Source organism: Anguilla rostrata, chromosome 2 (assembly GCF_018555375.3).
Source record: "Anguilla rostrata isolate EN2019 chromosome 2, ASM1855537v3, whole genome shotgun sequence".
Lineage (NCBI taxonomy): Eukaryota > Metazoa > Chordata > Actinopteri > Anguilliformes > Anguillidae > Anguilla > Anguilla rostrata.
The window spans coordinates 63279919-63298671 of NC_057934.1; the positions used below are offsets into that span (position 1 = coordinate 63279919).

General features: G+C 41.1%; 2 protein-coding genes across 4 annotated transcripts in view; both read left to right on the top strand.

Annotated features, from left to right (window-relative positions):
- Positions 1-16493, top strand: part of LOC135248798 (GRB2-related adaptor protein 2-like) — a 290320-nt gene extending 273827 nt beyond the window's left edge. Inside the window, exon 8 of the transcript XR_010328507.1 lies at positions 16483-16493. The gene's annotated coding sequence lies outside the window, so the exon portion shown is untranslated. The remainder of the gene's footprint in view (positions 1-16482) is intronic.
- Positions 265-17819, top strand: LOC135248796 (interleukin-2 receptor subunit beta-like). Of its 3 annotated transcripts, none has more exons than XM_064323732.1 (10): positions 265-426; positions 10382-10472; positions 11002-11116; positions 11226-11307; positions 11887-11983; positions 12229-12362; positions 12661-12883; positions 13579-13696; positions 15081-15165; positions 16357-17819. In XM_064323732.1, the coding sequence occupies exons 2-10, from the start codon at positions 10403-10405 to the stop codon at positions 17032-17034; spliced, it is 1602 nt and encodes a 533-aa protein (XP_064179802.1). In that variant the 5' UTR covers positions 265-426; positions 10382-10402; the 3' UTR covers positions 17035-17819. The 3 variants fall into 3 exon arrangements, with proteins under 3 accessions (XP_064179802.1, XP_064179801.1, XP_064179803.1); XM_064323731.1 differs by lacking the exon at positions 265-426 and adding an exon at positions 7925-8205; XM_064323733.1 differs by lacking the exon at positions 265-426 and adding an exon at positions 7929-8205 and having other exon boundaries at positions 12661-12856.
- The last annotated feature ends 934 nt before the right edge of the window (positions 17820-18753 follow it).

Sequence of the window (18753 nt, forward strand, 5' to 3'; positions counted from 1 at the left end):
TGTTTCCCTAATGGGTTTCAAAGATTTTGGCTGGTGGGCAAACAGGAATAAAATAGTTCTGTTAAAGTTAAATTAAAGTTCATTTAAAGTTAAACTTTAAATAAAGATCACGTTGATTGAATGATGAGAACTGCTCAGTTCTGTTGTGGAGGAAAAAGGTCAAGAGAAAAGGGGTTTTCACTTGATGAAGTGACTTGGTTTCTAAATCAACCACAGAAACTGGTTAAAAAAAGTCAGAGAAAGATCAAGAGACAGATAGAGATTGAGAGAGAGAGAGAGAGAGAGAGCATAACGATTCAGTTGAAATCAGGATGAAAGACAAACAGAGAGGAGGTTTTCATTTCATATCTCTGATTCATTGAATGAACCCAACTCTACAGTTTGGAGATCCCAGAGCCTAAATCAAGAGAAAGACATCAGAACAGTGTAAGTCCACTGGTAATTATTTGTGAATGATAAACGTATCATTATTATTATTGTTATTAGTATTAGTAGTAGTTGTAGTTGTAGTAGTAGTATTGTTGTTGTTGTTGTTGTTGGTGTTGTTGTTGTTATAATTATTAATAATAATAAGTAGTAGTAGAGGCAGCAATACTACCGGAAGCAGGATGTTACACAATGAAATGTTGTTCTGACTGAAAATTTAAACACACATTGTGCAATACTGTAGGGACTTTTTCACAGAATGGTAGAATCAGAGCAAAATGGGCACTGGGCTGAACGGCAGGGCTTAACAATGTGTTTATAATTCAGTGGCGGACTGCCACAGAACAAAAGCATAGGCCGTCTGAGGAAGGGGAGAGCTGCTGCGTCTACTCATTACAGAGGCTCATTCCTTTTCATTTGGTGGTTCTGACTTTAAATGACAATCTCAACTAAAGTTCATGGAAATTTCACAAGGGATTTGGCAAAAACTTTTAGTTACCTGATTCTGGTTTGTTTTGGTTTTTTTTTTTATATGCAAGGTTTTTGTGCTCTTTTCAATGTTCACTTAGGCTGACATCCAACAGGTTAAATTAGCTGATTGCCAGCTCCAAACTGCTGCGCATAGCTCTAATAAATGTGGCAGTGCACTACTTATGCAACAGTTTAAGCGTAAAGGCCCAGCTTAACATATGAATGCCAGAAACTATCAACTAACATAACAATGTACTTTCTTTGGGATTAGAGCTATCTTTCTGTGCTTACATGAAGTGGCTGGTTGACCACTGATGGCTCTGCTCAGATAATACATACTGGTTTCCTACTCTGGGGGCAGAAGTCAGTTGTGGACAAGGATAACTGAATAAATGAACTGATCGGACTGAAATACCACAAAATGTCCAAATGGATTTGTCCTCTCAGTGCTTTCCTGCACTCAGTATTACTCACACGTCCAAGAAGACCTTCCCCAGAAACCGTTAGAGTGGAAATTTTATGAAACACCCACACACAACTAGAGAAGCTGCTCTTAGCAGTCTGTGTCCAATTTTAGTTACTTTCCATCTTGATCATGGCCCTGAAAAAAATGAATAATAATCCAAACGTCATTTTATTACTTTTTTTTTATGTGACTGAAAACAGGAATTTGGTTTACAAGATAAGAGCCAGATTAAAAACTGAAACGATCACAGCTTCTTTTAAATCTCGGCTCATCCACCGCCAGTGGCAGTAGGTGTTTTGAAGGCATAAAAGAAAATGTGATACATTTGTCCGGAGCTTATTAATTGAATATGTTTTAATTAAGAAACCCAGATACTACAATGTTTTTATGATCTGCTCATCAATATGTTGTGCCTTTCTGTGTTCCCTTTATCTTTCCATTATCAGAAATTGTAGAATCTTTTGCTGCCAGCGGCAGTGTAGTATAATGGATAAGGAACTGGTCTTGTTACCTGAAGTTCACAGGTTCCATTCCCAGGAAGGGAAGGTACATCAAGGGCATTGCCTCAGTGTGTATCCAGCTGTATAAATGGATGCAACGTAATGCTTTGTAAAGGTTGTGTAAGTCACTCTGGATAAGAGCAGCAATGATCACCTTGCTGTCCCACTCCAGATGAGGCCCTCCTTTCAGTCACATCTATTTTCTGTTCTGGGCCACCCAGTGGTGGAATGAATTCTCCACCACGGCAGAGTAGAGCTTCTGTCTGTCTTCCACCATACACTGAAAACTCACCAGTTCATATTTTATTGCGATCCAAAAAACTGAGCTTTTGTTATGGATAGAATAGCCCTGTTTCTGATATATCCAATGCAATTTTTCCTTGAGTCCATTTTTAAACGGCTACATTCTCAATCTCCCTCTTGCTCTTGTTATGGAACGCCACGTTACCTTGTAGGATTATGTGATTACTTCTGCTAATGGCTGCAACACAAAAGACTTGCTAGCCTCCGCTGTTTGCTGTTAATCTTTTTTATATGCTCTTTTGTAAGTTTCTCAAAATGAGAAAAACTGTCAAATTCCCTCAATGCAGGTGTATCATCCTGATGGAGCAATACATATTGTCATTTTAAAAATTTTTTTAAAAACTCTCATATCACAAATTGCATCCAATGAGACGACTCAAAGGCAAACCAACAGAAAGGCTGGTTGTGATCCACGGCTGGTGGCACTTTTAGCTAAATGCTGTGGCATCGCCCAGGGAAGGAGGTATCAGTAGGCAGGATATGCCCCGTCTCACTGTGCAAAAAACAACTCTTTTAGACAATTGGACGCTGTATGTTTGCACTGGTAACACTCCAACAGAACAATTATACATCAATACTGTGAACAGTAGGGTTAGACTGTGTGGCAGCATATGGAGAGGAAATGCTTAACAGAGGATACAGATTTTGGTATACAATTAGCGTAACAGGCTTATTTAGTATATAAAAACAGTCAGGGTGCACTACAGTATGGCCACTGGCTTATCTCCTTCACAGAAAATAAAGGAATCCTACATTTTGGTAAAATACTGATGAAAAAGAACTTGGATCTGCTTTCATTTACCCTTCAAGGGATCAGAGGAATCAAATTTAAAAAACTAAGCATGAATATTTTATTTGTGAAACATTTACAGCAGCTTCAGCAGATAATCTGAATAATACACTGTCAAAAGATTACAATCCTAACAAATCCTGGCAGAATATTTATGACTGCAATGGGAATCAAATGTATGCTAATGTGTACTCTACAAGGGTAACCTTGTACACTGAGTGTTGATTTAACACTGAATATTATACGACAAAGCACTGTGTAAGATCTACTGACCTGAGCACTCCTTAACAATGTGTAGCATTATGGGTCTATATCTTATGATTTTAAGGGGAGGATGGGGGCTTGAGAAACAGAAATATGGTGAAGATTGGATGGGAGGGGAGAGGAGAAGCTGTTAGAGGGGGTGCGGTTGGTAGCTTGCTCATGTTTGTGGTTGTTGTGAGTGTTTGTTTACGCATGGGACTAACACCTACATGTTCAGGGAAATGGTTTCAGTTTGAATTTTGGCAGGAATTGCTAAACTGCTGTGGCTAGCTTTTTTTCTTTTTTTTCTTTTTTGCTGTTAACCGCGGTATGCTCACTCCTATCTCTCTGTCAAAGCTCTGTGGCTAAACTTTAAAATGTATCTGTTTGTGTGTGTGTGTGTGTGCATGCATGCTTATGCGTGTGTGTCTGCGTTTGTTTGTGTGCGTCCACGTATGCATGCATGTGAGTGCGTGTGTGTGCACATGTGCGCATGCGTTCATGACTCATTTCACTTAAGACTAAGGAAAGCTTGGTCAAACTCCCACTGCCCCCTTTAAAAACAATGTGGCTAGAAGCATTTTTCACCTCTCTGCACTATTTTCAGTGCCATCCATGGGTTGATTGATTCTAATGAATAAGATGAACTATGTTCATGTTTTGGTTTTGTTGAGCGGTGACTGTTTCTGAAGTCTCTTTTGCAGATAGATTCTATGCATTCATTCTGTGGATTAACATTCTGTGTTGGTGTCTGGAAAGGTGACTGTTCCCTCTTTCGCACAAAGGGAGAGCCCCCATTTCTGTTATCATCGCAATGAGTCATTTTAGGTTTCACCTCATTGGCTGAGAGAATCTTGGGAAAGGCCAGGGGGACAGAGCGAGAGAATGCCAGCTGCTTGACCTCACTGATCACATGATCACCATTACTGTAGATTAGTGAGCTGAGCCAGACCCTTTGGTGCAGCTTGTTGGAAATGTTGAAAAATGCCTTTGAAAAAAAAAAAATAGGAAAGGAACATCCTGTGAACAACAGGAAGTACTATGAAACATGAAAGACGTCAGTGGAAAAAAACACCTACAGGACTACAAAACATTAAAAAACGTATTTTGTCCTTTGTCCTCTCAGGGACAAATGTGAGCGTGGCTACACAGGAATCAATTACCTGTGGTACTGTTCACACTGTGTTGGAGAAAGGCAGAACTGTAAGACAGAAATATAGGTGTTCTGTTGGTGATAGTGCTTTTTCTCATGTTTAGCAGAAGGGCAAATGGTGATACCGTCATGCTGGGCACAGTCAGCTGTTTTAGAATCTGCCTGCTCTTTCTTATCCTTGAGGCTCTGGGGCCTCATTTATAAAAAAAATTGTTCTTAGATTTATACTTGAACTTAGTCTTAAGATCATTTCCGACGGAATGCTTACGTGGATAGTGGATTGACAAACAATTAATTCCTCACACCTTTAATTGATACTTCCCATCAAATTGTTCATAAAGCTAATGCAAAGTTCACTACAGGCTTGGACGCATATGCGTCATGCATATGCATAACCAGCAGGAAAATCACTTACGTCAAGTCTAGATTTTGCGTAGAGATAAGATCATTTCCACATCAAAGTAAAGTTTTATAAATAACTACTTATACGTGGTTTTCTGCGTAAATCATACTTAAGATCAAAATTGATCGTAAGCCCTGACGGAAAGCAACGCTGGCCCAAATGTCCAGTGTCTGTGGTTTCCGTTTGCTACAGCACGTATCATTTTCAGTGCACATGCTGAAAACATTCTGCATGAGTTTCAACGTTCTTGAGACTTTATGCCTACAAAGGTTGTTTTACAACAGAAATTTATTTTTCACTGCCTAAGTCTAAACCGAATACTCAGCATTTGGAAGTCGTGGAAGAAATCACTCACCTCAGTGAATATTTCTGACTGTGAAAAGGACTTGATCCAATTTTACATTGACGAGCATCTAAATACAGCACCTTCTCAAAATACATATTTTTTGTTATTATTCAGCTCTCTTATAAATAAAGAGTAGGCATACTAATAATAATAAAAATATTTTGAGAATTGAGAATATTCAGTCAATGAATGAATATTCAGTCAAAAGTTCAGTCAATGGATCAATCATCCATAGGATCAACTTGTCAACTGTTGTCAAACTCCTGTGCAAGCAGCAACTAACTATGAGAATTCACAGAGAACTTAACCTATGAAATAACTGCATTTGGTGTACAAATGCTCAGTGGGACTGGACCAAGTTCTGATAATTAAATGATTTTATCATATTGTTAGTCTCTTGCTACAAAGGTATTAAGTGTGCTTTCTACAAGCTGCACCACAGGGTCCAGTTCAACTCACTGATCTACAGTAATGGTGATCATGTGATCAGTGAGGTCATGCAGCTGGCATTTCCTCACTCTGTCCCCAGCCTTTCCCAAGATGCTTTCCACCAGTGAGGTGAAACTTATGGTGGCTCATAAGGACCAAAGCAGATCTGGAGCTTCTGCTCTCTGTGAAACAGAAAGCAGAATATATCTGAGAAATTATTACATCAGGGAAAATATTTTTATATTTAAAAAAAATAAATACAAAAGTTTTTAACCTGAGTATCCACGTTCTTAAGAATTATTATATTCTAGATATTCTATAACAATTAGAGGAGGTATACATTTCCCTTACAAATGGAAATGAACTTAAAATATTTTATTTTATTTTATTTTATTTTATTTTATTTTATTTTATTTTTATTTTTATTTTTATTTTTTTTAATTTTATTTATTTATTTATTTGACAGGGACAATGCACATTGATCAACATCACTGTTATGTGATGTAAATGTGCCAGATTTAGCTAGATCGCTAATTTCCATCTGTTGTCCCTGGGCAGGCTGATGTCAACATATTAATAACAAGCAGACCAGACTAGAAGCCATAGTACAACATTAAAAGTGCGTAAAAACAGACACACAGAGCTTGTATGCAGGCATGAGCAACACAGAAGCAGGCACATGCAAAGGAACAATGGAGCACATACGCCAAGCATATACAGCATAAAACAAGCGCATACAGAAGGTATTAAAGCATAAAAAAGCACAAAACGATGCATCACATGATGACATGCAAATACTCCACAATATTACACAACACATATGCAGTTTAGTAGTGACTTAACAGCCATTATATATATACATACATAAATATATGCACATATATACATACATATACACACACGTATATATATATATATATATATATATATATATATATATACATATACATACAAATATCCATACATATATACACATATATCCACACGTACATATACACAGTATACACATATAAACAAAATTTAAAATACTGACAGCATATTCAGATATCATGTATCATTACCCAATAACCAAATGTTTACATTTCGGGTGAATGTGCCAATGTTTGTCAGGTCTCTCAAGTCTGCAGGCAGGGTGTTCCAAATATGTGATGCTGACAAAGGCTGATTGGCTAAAAGCACTTTTCCTTAATGGTATTATGCAATCCCCTCTTGTGGATGCCCTAGTGGACCTACTTGCAGTTTTTTTCACATACTCTGTCAGCACAGGAGGAGCGAGACCATTAAGGATTTTAAAAACTAAATGTGCGTCTGCAAATTTGACCAGATTTTCCTAATTTAGGAGGTCATACTTGGCTAAGATGGCACAGTGATGATGTCGGTTTGACCTTTTGTCTAGGACCTTTAGAGCCTAGACAAAATCCGGGTCTTTGGATTTAATTAAGATGGTTGTTTTTTCTGGAATTATTGTCACAATTATATGGAGATCAAGCTAGAGGCTGTTGAGTGTTTCTATCTAAAAATTCTTTTAAAAATTGCGCAGAAATAAAACACACTTCTGAACACTTTTTGCTATGAGTGGCAGTCACTCACACACACACACACACACACACAAGCACATGCACACACAAACACGCACTAAATAAATAAATAAAAGCAGATATGAAAATTGTGGTTGAATATAAGGAAGGGATTCTTTTGGGTGCTTGCTTGCAGCTGCAGTTGTGAAACACTGATTGGATGTAGGGCAACAAGCAGGACAATGACTGCTTCATTATCATTGTATCTGCTGGGCTTTAAATGTATTTGTGTCAAAAGGAGTATAATTTATTTATTTTTTGTTAAATGTGCTTGTGCACGTAATGCAAAGGCTATTCTGTAAATGTGTACCAAAGTCTGTGCTAAAGTGTAAGTAACATTAGCATAACCTAAAGTATGACGTTTCAATACAAACTAGAGCGTGGATTATATTAACAGAGTATGTATCTAGTATGAAAAACATTAACACAAACTAAAAAATGTATACTATTCACATGAACTAAAGTATTAATAATGGTAGTAGAAACGTAACTGTGAATAACATGAACACAACGTAAAATATGGATAACATGGACACAAACTAAAGTGTGCATAATATTAACACAAACTGAAACTGAATATTAACAGAAATAAAGCGCATGTGGGATCATAATGACACAGGACGTGGTTTTTTCTGCTCTATTTATAATACTGCGCGTGGGGCAATAGCCACATGTGTCAGTGGAGACGATGAGAGCCTTAACATCACGAGTGTGTCTTTTCAAATGTTACACACTCTGGTTTCCTGTGCAAATCTCATTGGTCACCTTGATGGTAGGTATGAAAACGAGAGACACAGGAGAGGCTGGGGAGGGGCAGAGTTGAGGGAGCGAGAGAGAGAGAGGGAGAGAGAGAGGAAGAGAGAGAGAGAGAGAACGCACGTGTAAGATTAAAAGTGGGTCGCTGACATTGGCAGTTGCGCAGTACCATTGAACAGAGAGGCCCGGGTTTCTCTACTGTCCCTGGACGTGACACACAGCTGGATTATGAGGTAATGATCCTGTGCAGAATCTCCACCTTTCGCTGTAATTTAGACTAATGTCTGATGGTGAAAATGGGAAAAGTGAACTGAGCTGAACTACCAAGCAGAGAAAATAAAGGTGAGAAAGATGACAAGACAGTAAAATTTCAAGAGTTTATTACTTAATGAAACCCTTACAGAGTATCCATGAGTGTACTTTATCACTGTAAAATGTACTTTATCACCATTGTATTTACTATGTAAAAAGGATTTTAACTAGATAGGACTGCATAATAATTTGTCAGAGGATAAAGGAGTCAACTCTCAAGGGATATATTGGATGTGTAACTGATTTTGAAACATCCTTAAAAAGTAACCCATATGAAATCAGGACAGTTTCAGTTACGTAAAGAGCGCAAACTTTGAAGCCTCTTTAAAGGTTTTGTGGAACCTTGGTAGCATCCACACACCGTGCAGAATGTGTAGTCAGACATTACAGTACTAAGTGGTGGTTTTGCGTACCAAATGAGGCGGTAGATCTTCATATTCTAATAGTTCAGACAGCGCATGCTGACGCACATGTCACAGACAATAGCTTTTGGTTCCTGTTTGAAGGTATTATCCCATGAAGATGAGCTGCTTTCACATCCGTGGGCGCTGTGATATTTCAGGTGTTTCCGAGGCTGTTATTCTTCAGAGCACAATGTGCTCCCCTATCTACATACTAGTATCAGTAAAACCAGCCACCTGTTAAAAGGAACTACTGCTCAAGCAGCACACAAAAAGGCTGGAATTCCAAAGTGATTTAACAGGGTGTCAGACAGGAGGCACTTAGGAACTGTAAATAGCCAGGGGGTGTCCTGGCAACTAATTTTGTGGGGTTGATTGGGGCTGTCTACGAACTGGTGAGAAGGGGGGGGGCTGTTGGGGGTGTTTGTGATTGCAGACCGGGGAGTACATCATTCTGTTATTTTTTATTTTTTTCATCCTGCTTGCTGATGGGACTGTGGCTACACCCATACCTACTTCCTACGTCATTGGGGTTGGGCCACCACATATGGCCATTGTGGTCAGCAATAAGCTTTCGGGGTCACGTTGCTGTAGCAACAATCTCGAAACAGCAGGAATAGGACACTACGAGTCCACAACGAGTCCATCACACTTTGTTGATGAAAGAGGAAAATGTCTCAGTTTGGTCAGTGGTAGCAGGACATGCCAGAAACGTGATTGCCTTGCTGATGGCATTGCTGTCTTCAAGCACACCTCTCACTGCAAGAAAGAAATTCTTTAACCTGGGTTGAAGATGAAGTGAAGATTCAGTGATTACTGACATTGACCCTGCCTTCTCGGGGTCTACGTGTTTCGTGCCAGGTGAACGTCTGTTACATCAACACAACCAACAGAACCCTCCGCTGTAGGAGGTTTTAGCAGTGTGAAGCGAGCTCCCCCCCGTGCCAGAGAGCTGCAAGGGGGGGTGCGGAGATGTGACGATGAATAGACACATATTCAGGACAGCAAATCCGCAAGCAGTACAAAAACAGTGCAATAACAGAAGAAACAAACAGACATATTACTGTGAAAATAAAATCACGAGATGTTTTGAGTGGCATAAAATTTTAAACTCCATTTCGAACTAGCCTACTGTTGGAAAAATCTAAAAAGGAGACTAGCGGCATTACGAGATTGGCAGATGGGGGTCGAGGAGTTTTGCAACGTAAGGAGAGTGAGGTGGGGACTTCTGAAAAACCCCTGCTCTAGGAAAACCTTTGCATTCGCATTTTTTTGGACCGGTGGTAGGCTATTGACTCCTGCCTTTGGAGAGATGCGCGGCGGCTGGGTTTCGTTTGCACGTTAAAATCAACAACCAATCCAGATACAGGAAACCTGGCGAGATGACTGCGCAATCAAATGCTCCATAGATAAAGGAAGTGCTCGGCGACAATGAAAATCTACACAGTAGAATAAGCAGGGGTGGACAACCAAGAATAAAACAGGCTGGGGGAATTATTGATATCTGTGTAGTGATGATCAGTATATATGATTGATGTATCATTCTTGTTTGACTTGTCATAACTTTCTGACCGAGCCTGTTCTTACTGTGTGAACTGGACTTGATGATCATGCCTGTGGATAACTGTTACGTAATGAGTATTGTACGTTTTCAAACCTGTGTTTTGTAGTTGTCCAACGACCTTCAGTACGCACTTAATTTACGTCGCTTTAGACAAAAGCATCTGCCAAATATATGCAATGTGGTGATGTATTTATAGATTTTTTTTCTGTACAGTATATAACACCTATATCTCTCCATACAGAATGAGCGTGTAAAACCAGTGATGGGGCCTCTACGGTTTTCTGTCTACGTGCTCCTCCTTGCTCAGCTCCACCCCAGTCACTCCCACCAGAGTAAGTGTGAAAAGCCCCCCACACAACCGCGAAGTATTTTAGTGCCGGTACGCTAAGAAGGGCCGGGTGCTTAAAACAGCCTCTTCTTGCACTGTGGAGATGCAGCATAGGGGTTCAGGCGCAAAGTCCGTGAGCAGAAGCCTGTGGCGCACTGCCGAAATGCTTTTTTTTTTTTTTGTTCAAGAAGCCTCCTGAGTTACATGAATTGCAAACATTTCCATCCACCTGAAAAACATAAATTATGATATTAACACAGTCAAATGTTCAGTGTTACAGCGGCAGTGCGGCAGTAACTCCGACAGATTACGTTTGTAGATTAATCAGGAACAAAGTCTGCTTCATAGGAAAATGTACTCTCTCAGAGTCGAGGTATCACTGAACATTTTATTCTTTATAGACCTGGGTCATGTCGAGGGTGTCAGAATTGCACAATACTCTCGTGGTTTCCCTTTAGGGGATATGTGCTGTCATTTTCTTTTAGTTTCCGCTGACAGTGCGACGTGTGTTTGTGTCCTGACTGTCTCTGAAGGCCTGAGATGTCTGAACGACTACATAAACAACATTACCTGCGTCTGGGAGAGCGGAGGAGTCCCGCCAGCCGCAGTCTGCACTCTCCATGGCGTTTCCGTAGGTTTGTGGGAAACGTAAGGATCACCGTCTTTGTTTTAATGTGCGCCCAGCTTTCCCACAATGCAGCTGTACTCTGGTCCCGTTAGAAAGTCGCTGAGTGCTTTTTACCCTCTTTTCGTACAGCACATATTCAAAATGTGAACTGAAGCCCTTGAATAAGCAGGATCCATCACTACGAGGGTGCCACCTTGTTTTTGAGACAAAGGTAAGGCTACACAAGTCCACTTAAAATGTGAGGGACTGGTGGCGGTTCTCGGACAATCACTGGCCTTGGATAGTGAAAGGGTGTGTGCTATCAGTGTGGTGCCGTTTATCTACATTGTGCTATGAGCCTAAATTTGTTGCGAGACATTATTATTTCAAAAACAAACAGTTTCCTTTGACTTCAATTAAACACAAAGATCCATCTTGAAGACACGTTTGCCCGGTTTGCAGAAGAACCTGAACACTAGTGTTCAGCACCTGATGTACATCATCTAATGATGCTCTTTTAGATTGATGAGTTTCAAAGGCATGCAGTAGGCCAAAATGAACTCCATGGAAAACAGTGAATCGGGTAATTAATTAGACATCAAACCAGCACAAAATCATGAATAAGGAGAAATGTGCTGCAATCTTCTTAGTTATTGAACTGACTAAAACAAGAGTGAAATTGTGTGCATGTCTGCCTGTGTGTACACGTGTACACATGCATACACTCATGTTTGTGTGTGTGTGTGTGTGTGTGTCCATATCTGTGTGCTAATTCAGTGATGAAAAGGCTTTGCATTGTTTATTCTTTCAGCAATTCCATGGAAAGTCTAAAATTCCCATACATGTCAACTGTGAGAACGTGACGGATCCTGTGGCTCAGATACAGCACTATGAACCACGCCTACACAGTAAGTGTCTCCACTACTGAGTTCAGTGGTAACTTACCTGTTTCAACTTGACCTTTGTTACTTCAGTTATTACTGAAGATGAGTAGCAAGGGCATTACATGCATATATATATATATATATATATGTATTGCATGTTTGTATTATTAGTCATAAAAAGATATGAAAGAAAACAGTAGATACATCCATCGCGGGAGGTTGTGATGGCACAGTCTTTGTGTGTGTGTGTGTGTGTGTGTGTGTGACAGTAAAAATGAATCCGCCTGGCAAACCGAACATCACCAATTACACCATCTCCTGGAGTCCTGGCCATCCTTTCTCAGATATTCTGCCCGACTACGCTTTCCAGCTGCAGTTCAAGCAGAAAGACCAGCGCTGGGAGGTGAGTGAGGCAATGAGCATTGCGTTGCTCACAGTGCATCAGCCTCGCCATGACATTACATTACATTGCAGGCACTTAGCAGGTACTCTTAACCACTTAACCAGAGCAACTTCCAGAACTTCTTACACAGCACTCATTGACACGGCTGGGTGCATGCTGAAGGTTTCCCACCTGAGAATCGAACCTGCATCATTTGGGTCATAAGCCTGGCTCCCTGCCCACTGTGCTGCACTCCCACCCACACATGTACACCATACCAAGGCGTGCCAAGGCATTGAGGGTGTCCCGTCTGTGTCAGGATGTAGATCCCGTCACCATATTGGACAAAAGGACGCAGGAGCAGCTCAACGAAGAAGCCCTGGAGAAAGGGAAGAGCTATCAGGTCAGGGTTCGAGTGGGCGTGCCCCCCCAGGATGAAAGCTACAAAGGAGAATGGAGCCACTGGGGCCCCACCACTTCCTGGAGGTCAGAGGTCGGGAGGGAACTAACCAGAGGTAAAGTGACAGCTCCAAATATCTCAAGTAAGGTTCAAGGCTGCAATGTCTTGTGGGGTTTGCTGTCAGAATTTTGGGCAAGCCACACAGAGTTCAGGAGAGAACCGCCCATACACTGCTTCTCTCATAAAGCGTTTGCTGAGTTTAACCGCTTATCGGTTGTTCCTAGGAATAATAAAATAGGGATCGGACAGGTGTATGGGCACCTCGTGTGAAGAGGACAAAAAGGAGGTGCACCAATCACAAAGCATGTTGGCAATAAACAGCAGAGCAAAGCTGATGCTGATTGGTGGATATACTTCCTGGCTATCCCAGAAGTTGTATCTTCCAATCACCGTTGCCATTTTCCTATTGGTAGTTAGACACGTACTCGGTGACTGGTGTAGCTTATCTTTGCTTTTTCCCTATTTAATTATTTGAGTGTTTCCCTCAGGTTTTGGTCAAAGAGGCCTTCATCTGAAGCATTACATGTATGTTTTATCTCCTAGCAGCCCAATCTAATGCTACAATTAAGCCAGATGTGTGAAGTTTTGCATTCAATTTTAAATGCTATTTTTATACAGGATACCACTGAACATATTTCTACACTGCTCGTCATTTATTTAATAAAACAGAATGTCCCCAGAACCTTTCACAGACTGCAAGAAGTGGTAATTGCAAATGTGTAAAAATGGCTCCTATTTGAAAAAAAAAAAAAGTGTTTCTCCATGCGTTGATTTCAGAAGTGACCAGGCCACCAGCAGACACAATGAAAGAGAAAGAGAGGATGCTTATCGTTTGTGGCGCTGTGCTGTTGGTGTTTCTGGTGGCCATCAGCATCACATTACCCATCAGACTCTGGTGAGTCACGCTGCGGGGGAGGGGGGGGGGGGGGGACAGAAGGGATCAGAGGGTAGGTACTGATGGGTGGGATAGCAATCCGAAAGAAGTTACTCTGAGTTATCTGATTCCCTGACACGGAGTCCTGTACTGGGGGGTGACAGTGCACAACAGTACTTCCCTGCTCCTTTACAAACCACTCAGTTATTGCCCATCTTGCCCCATGGCCTGAAGACACATCCCTTCAGACTGTACATGGATTAACTGACACTACTCTGCAGGGCACTTCTAATCTAGAATCACTCTTATATTTCTATCTTGTTCCTCTAGCACTTTACTATTACACTTGAATCGCCATCCAGCACTTAGATTTCACTTGTATCATCATCTTGATGTTGTAGCTCATTGTCATGCTTCCTAGACTTATCACAACTTCCTGACCAAGCCTATGCTTACTGTGTGAACTGGACTTAATTTGTTCATGGTTATGAATAACTGTTACATAGTGAATATTGTACGTTATCGGACCTGTGTTTTGTAGTTCTTCCAATGACCTTCCCTATACACTTACTGTACGTCACTTTGGGTAAAAGTGTCTGTCAAATAAATGTAATGTAATGGAGCTCTGGAGCTTGTAATTAATAGTCTGTGCATTTGAAACAAGTGTGAGGAACAGCTGTGGAGTCCTAGTGTCATGTGCTTATACAGAAGTGAAGTACAAAACTAGTAACCCACACACTGTGGTCTGTGAAGGCAGACCCAGCTACAGACAAAATCATATACAGTGCCGTACAAGAACTGTGTCGCTCCACATACTTATGGACCGTGCTGTAGTATTTAAACTGTTATAATAAAAATAAACATCTGTGTGAACAATGCATACTAAAGTCACTCATTATCCACTGAAACATGCTTTCTCCCACTTGACTTTTTCTCATGAAAGCACTTCACCAATGTATGTTTTTCCCATCATAGTGTATACATATTTTTGCCAGGGGATGGGTCTGGCCATATAGGAAAATGGTTTTCAAATTACTTTATTTCATTATTCATCCTTCTTGAACCAACACAGCCGCATCAAGCATTATCACCTTTAACTCTACAGGTACAGTCTAAGGTCTGGTTTTTGGAAACTAAACCTTAATCACAACAGTAAATGTACAGCACTGGAAATGGGCAGTATGTGAAATAGACAGGTTAGCTGTGTGCTGTATGCTATCCTCAATAACGGTGACTGTTAAAAAGCAGAATAAATAATGTAATAATGTATTCAGTGTGGTAGGTAGGGGCACCATTACCTTCCGTAGGCAGGCGTAGCTCCTGTACAAAATGAGACAGGCAGACTGACATCGTTCGTATTTAATTGGAGAATTGATGTTCTCTTCCACCTCCTTCCATTTTCTAGGGTCAACAAGGCGAACTGCAAACCGGTCCCCAATCCCTCTAAGTATTTTGAAGTCCTCAATTCAATTCATGGCGGAAATTTCCAGGTATTTCTATGATCCAGAACAGTTGATATTGTGGAAAATCAACTTAAAGTCAAAATAAAGAGCATTCCTGGAGCGGGCACAGATTCCTATTGTCCGGCAATCCAGAAAGATCTATGCCTTCTACAATTCTGATGCCTGTCCCTCACCATGAAAATACGTATGACAAAAATATTGCCTGTGATTAATTAGTAATAATAATAAAAGGGAATAAAAACAAACAGAACAAGTATTAAATAAAATGCAATGAAACAAAAATAAAATGGCAAAAAAGAAAGTTTAAAATAATAAAACTCCATAGAAAAGTTTAAGACAAAGATTTAAAGAGACACAGCTGGGTTTGCAGTATGATAAAAGTAAGTTGAACAGTGTGTTAAGTGTTTTCTTAAGAAGTGTGCTGTTTTGATCTCTATGGGAAGGGTGGTCCAGAGATTAGGGGAGTTGACTAAAAAGGCAATACCTCTGGTTTCCAGCCTAGATGCCAGAACAGCCAGAATAGCCTTATCGTAGCCTTTGAGATATGTCTAAATTAAAGTATTTTTATAATTTAGCTGCCCTAGCTGCTATTGATTATGTAAAAATACTTACAATACCAAGGCTTAATTTATTTTAAGATTTAGGTATCAAACACAGATGCAGTGGACAAGAATTTGAATAACTTTTTAGTTACCTTAAATAAATTTCAACAAATTTTTTAAAAGGTGGGATTTTAAAAGTAACATTTTTGTGGTTCTTAGACGATTTTATTCCCTGAATGAAGTCTGCTGTCTTCACAGAGCTGTTTTAACTGATAAGAGCCTAGCAGGCGTAAAAAAAAAAAAAACCCGAAACGTGCATTTCTCACTGCAGCTTCTTGGTGTGGTTTCTGTTTCTTTGAATCGTCCACGGTGACGGATATCGGCAGACGCTCGCGTACGTGGGCTCTTTCCAATCTAGTGGAGGGTTTGGGCGGTGGCTCGAGAGGGAGTGGGACTCTCGCTGCGTAGTACACAGTTTTTTTTTTGTCTTTTTTAGCGCAAGGCCCACCGCAAGTTTCCGTTTCAAACGTCAATCTCCGTCGTCAAGACGGCGGTTGTGAAAACTGATTATCATGTATCAAAGACTGAGACATGATTCTCTGAGTCTTTGATACACAACTGTTTGCCCTCCCCTGTACCTCCCTCCCCCTCCCCCTCCCCCCCTATTCCATTACAGAAGTGGCTGAGTCCTGTGTTCTCTGCCCAATCCTTTGATGTCCTCCAGTATTCTGACAACATCTCCCACGTGGAGGTCTTCAGCGCAAAGGACACCAGCGCCCTCTTCAGGAAAGAGAGCGCCCCTGCATCCCAGCCGCAGGGCGTCAGTGGGCAGTCCCCTAGCTTCTCCAACCTCAGCTACTTCTGCTCCAGTTACCCTTACAAGGTAGAAATGCACCCTGTGTGCTCTGGTGACCAGCCAGCAGAGGGCGCTGCTGAAGAGGAGGGGAAGGATAGGCCAGGGGTGACCAGCGCCGGCTCAATCCAAATGGGCTCTTCCTACGAGAGCCTGCAGACACTCATCGACAGACGAGGGGAGCCCATACACCCGGATTCGGGCATCGGAGTGGGATCTGAGGACCAGGAGGACACCGAGGACGAAGGGGAGGTCGTGCGGAAAGGGACGGCTATCCACTCCGACCCTACGGCCTTCCTCCCGTTTCTCTGCCCTTTTGGAAAGTCCCCTTTCCACGACCCCTTCCCCCAGCACCCGTCTGCTTTCCCCCATTTTCCCTTCCCATTGCCTAACAAGGGAGCGGGACGATTAGTGCAGCCCTGTAGTGATGAATACATGCCTGTGAAGGAGATCTGTAGCAGCTCAGCAGGCAAGTGTTCTGAGGAAAACACGTCAAAATGAACTCGTGATGCGTTCTGTTCCCCGATTCTGGGAGTTTCAAAGTGACCACAGTCCTATCTGGCAGCTATGAGTGAAAGCGTTTCTCTGTAGAATTAATATGCTTAATATTGTCTTCTGATTGCCTTTTGAGAGGGCACTGCTGCGTAGCACATTAAAGATTTTTGCCCATGGCTCTTAATTCAAAATGTTTTACGGCAGGAAATTTGACTTATGTGTGTATAGTGTGTACCTGTGAACAGCCTTGCATAACTTTAAGATGCAAAGTAATGCAGTAAGTTTAGCTCTGATCATTCTATGCAACTCCCTCTTTTGACATTCATTAATGACCATACTAATTACTTTCTCTCTTTTTTTTTTGGGCCCAGCAAACATTGATTTTGTTGTTCTTGTTGTTTAATCATTTTGTGGTTGTTGTTGCTGCTTCTGTTTAATACAGTAATTCCTTTGTTATGCAGTTATTTTAAAACAAATATAATGCAGCTGCCACTAATGGTTGTAATGTTTGACTGTTAAACTCACTGACAGACTGTTTGTAGAAACCAGGGTGCTTTTGCTTACGTGTGTATGTGTATGTGTGTGTGTGTGTGTGAGAGAGAGAGAGAGAGAGAGAGAGAGAGAGAGAGAGAGAGAGAGAGAGAGAGAGAGAGAGAGAGAGAGAGAGAGAGAGAGAGAGAGAGAGACTTACATGTTTAAAACAATGTTTAGTTACATAACTCAGGGATTTTTTTTGCATGCCCTTTAAACTGTAATTAAAAGCTGAAAAATAAAAAAAAATTTAAATCCAACTTCAAACATTCATCATCATATTTCTTTCACATGTGGTGTATTCAGCGCCAACAGTTTCTTTAAATTCAAGAAAGAGAGAGAGGTGACAAGACACCTTTTGTGAGCGCAGGCTTGGCTAGTGACAGGAAACAGGCGCTATTCTTCTGAAGAGCGGGCCAGTGAGAGGAAACAGCCTTGTGATGTGGTCTCAGGGCTGCCCCTCCTCACACACCCTCCTCCCATTCCGACGAGTGGAGACAAAAATGGTTCAACGAGATATCTGTCAGCACAATGCTAATCACAAAATCAGATTAGCTTCTCCGAGTTTAAATAATTCCGTCATTCTAAATTCCTAAAAGAACGCGAGAACCACGGACGACCGTTGTGTCTGACGCTGCAGTAACCGGCGTGCACAGGCAGCAGGGAGGCACGCCGACAGCAGCTGCCAGTCAGTTAACTATAAGCAGGCAATTAACTATAATGTGTCGGATCCAGCAAAGCAGCGAAACCATACCCGTCTGCAGCCTGGTAGAAATCGATGCAGCACAACCAGTGCTGGGTAGTAATGGATTACATGTAATCTGAATTACATAATCAGATAACAAATAAATGCAGTAACTGTAATCAGCCCAGAATACTTTTTTTTTTTATATGCATAATATGATTAGACCTACGTTGTGGATTACTTCAAAATACAATTTACACACATATAGCTACACACACACATGACCGCGTGCACAAACACACACACGCAAATACAAGACATGTATACACATACACACACACACACACACACACACACACACACATAACACCACACGAATGCAATCACACATGCGATGACAGACACAAGTACACCTACACAAGAGAATGAGCAGGACATGTGTGTATGTATTGTAACTACTTATTTAAATAAAAAAGCAGAGGTTGTAGCAGATGTCTGTTTGCCCTAAT